This window comes from Etheostoma spectabile, chromosome 11, assembly GCF_008692095.1.
Source record: "Etheostoma spectabile isolate EspeVRDwgs_2016 chromosome 11, UIUC_Espe_1.0, whole genome shotgun sequence".
Lineage (NCBI taxonomy): Eukaryota > Metazoa > Chordata > Actinopteri > Perciformes > Percidae > Etheostoma > Etheostoma spectabile.
In genome coordinates this window covers 18,995,962-18,997,831 of record NC_045743.1, presented here as the reverse complement: position 1 = coordinate 18,997,831, position 1,870 = coordinate 18,995,962, and the positions used below count along the sequence as shown (strand labels likewise).

Sequence of the window (1,870 nt, the reverse complement as noted above, 5' to 3'; positions counted from 1 at the left end):
AACCTTGTCGACATGACAACATCACAGTAAGTATTACAGTTGAAATCACAGTAGTCAAAGCATTACTGTAAAAAAAAATCACAATATCGCCACTTTGGTAATGTAAATAGTAAAGTAAACTACTGTATTTTTACCTTTTTATCTTATGTTGTGTTTAATTGTTTTGTATTTTACAATGAATACATAAACTACTGTAAATGCAGTATGGTACATTTACTGTAAAAAGAGTTCACAGTAACTTGCTGCCAATTGTTGCCAGTAAGTTACTGTAAATTTTATGTTAAATTTGTTACAGTGTATCTAATGTGGGTGTAAATAAATCTATTTGTGCACAAATGAGAATAGGATTGCACTATATCTTACAACACAGATACATATACACATATGTGTATCTGCACAATTAAACCAAACCAAAATCGGTCATTCCAGGATGTATTCTTTGAAGTAATGATTTACAGTCAGGTGGTAATATGAGAGCAGATAGGACCCTGTCAGTGACATCACAGTGTTTACACAGTTTTTTTTACAGGGTCCTGAGGTCCTTGCTGCTATTTCCCAAGAGTTATTTTGACTTTCAGTAGTCACTTAGAAACACTAGAGAGCGTTAGAATGGTCATATATTTTACCTATAGGTTGCTGTTTGCATACTTTACTTTGCCTGGACTCTTACTTGGGGAATTGGCTTTCCGATGCCCAAGTTGTGCGGCGGAGAGCCTAGCTGCGTGTCCCAAAGTCACAGCAGCATGTGCAGAAATAGTGAGGGAGCCGGGCTGCGGGTGCTGTCCGCTGTGCGCCCGGTTGGAGGGGGAGAACTGCGGGGTCTATACGCCAAGGTGCTCCAGTGGCCTGATGTGCTATCCAAGCACAGAGTTTGAATTACCTCTTCAACAGCTCATTCAGGGTTTGGGACGATGTCGACAAAAAGTGGATTTGGAAGTCACAACAAGTCTGGACCACCAGGCTACAAATGGTAAGGACAATGTGTAATGCAGAAGGGGTCCCTCGGTGAAGAACCCACATATAATTTTGACTCTATAGCTCTGAAATAAGCTGAACCTCTTTCAGCTTATTGCTTTGGTTTCACAGCCCACAACGTAACTATTTCGTTTCAGTCTCACTGTTCTTATCACTATTGTTTTTAGCAGCAACAGGCAGCTGCTTTCAGCAAAAGAAAAGCTCAAATACTAAAATAGCTGGTTAACATAGTGGTATTTAGCAGCTAAGGAGACAGATATTTCCTGTAGGATTTAATGGAGTCCAAACCAGATCTAAAAGGAGGGTGAATGTTTGACTTACATTGATCGGGAGGCCTAAAACGCAACTTCAAAATAATGCTAATTTTGCTAAAGACTTATTGGCTGTGTAAATGGCAACTGGTAAATGGCAACAAAAAAAAACACATTCTAAGGTGATACTATGCCAGATGCTGCAGAAGTCTGTCTAGTGGATGTAATGCGCATTAAAAGTTGGATGCAGGCAAGGTTTTTTGAGTCACTCCAAGGGAATGTTAGCTACATTAAACTGAAGTTACTTTACTTTTGAGGTGATGCAGTGCTTTACAACAGCGTTCACTCTTTCCAGTGCAACATTTGTAAATGTTACATTTTTCCCCAAATATCTTTCGCCAAAATCTATTGCTATCTACTCACACGCTCCCATGCACAACGACTTCTTTTCAGTCAGGGTCATTTTGCAAGTCCATAATTGTGGTTTTTCAAAGAATATTTTGTCTAAACAGAAAAGTACATACAGACAGTAAACTAAGTATGCTTACTAGGATTAGATGTTAGGATGATATTTATTCCCATGATATTTAGCCAAAAAATAGCACTGTTGTTGGAGATATCCTCTTGGGAAGAGATGGATGGAG

At 39.0% G+C, this 1,870-nt stretch overlaps 1 protein-coding gene across 1 annotated transcript in view; it reads left to right on the top strand.

Annotated features, from left to right (window-relative positions):
• The first annotated feature begins 517 nt into the window (after window positions 1–517).
• The window catches only part of LOC116697992 (insulin-like growth factor-binding protein 2-B), a 27,732-nt gene continuing 26,379 nt past the window's right edge, over window positions 518–1,870 (top strand). The window contains exon 1 of the mRNA XM_032529681.1: window positions 518–970. Coding sequence (XP_032385572.1) covers window positions 610–970 — 361 coding nt within the window. The 5' untranslated portion in view covers window positions 518–609. The remainder of the gene's footprint in view (window positions 971–1,870) is intronic.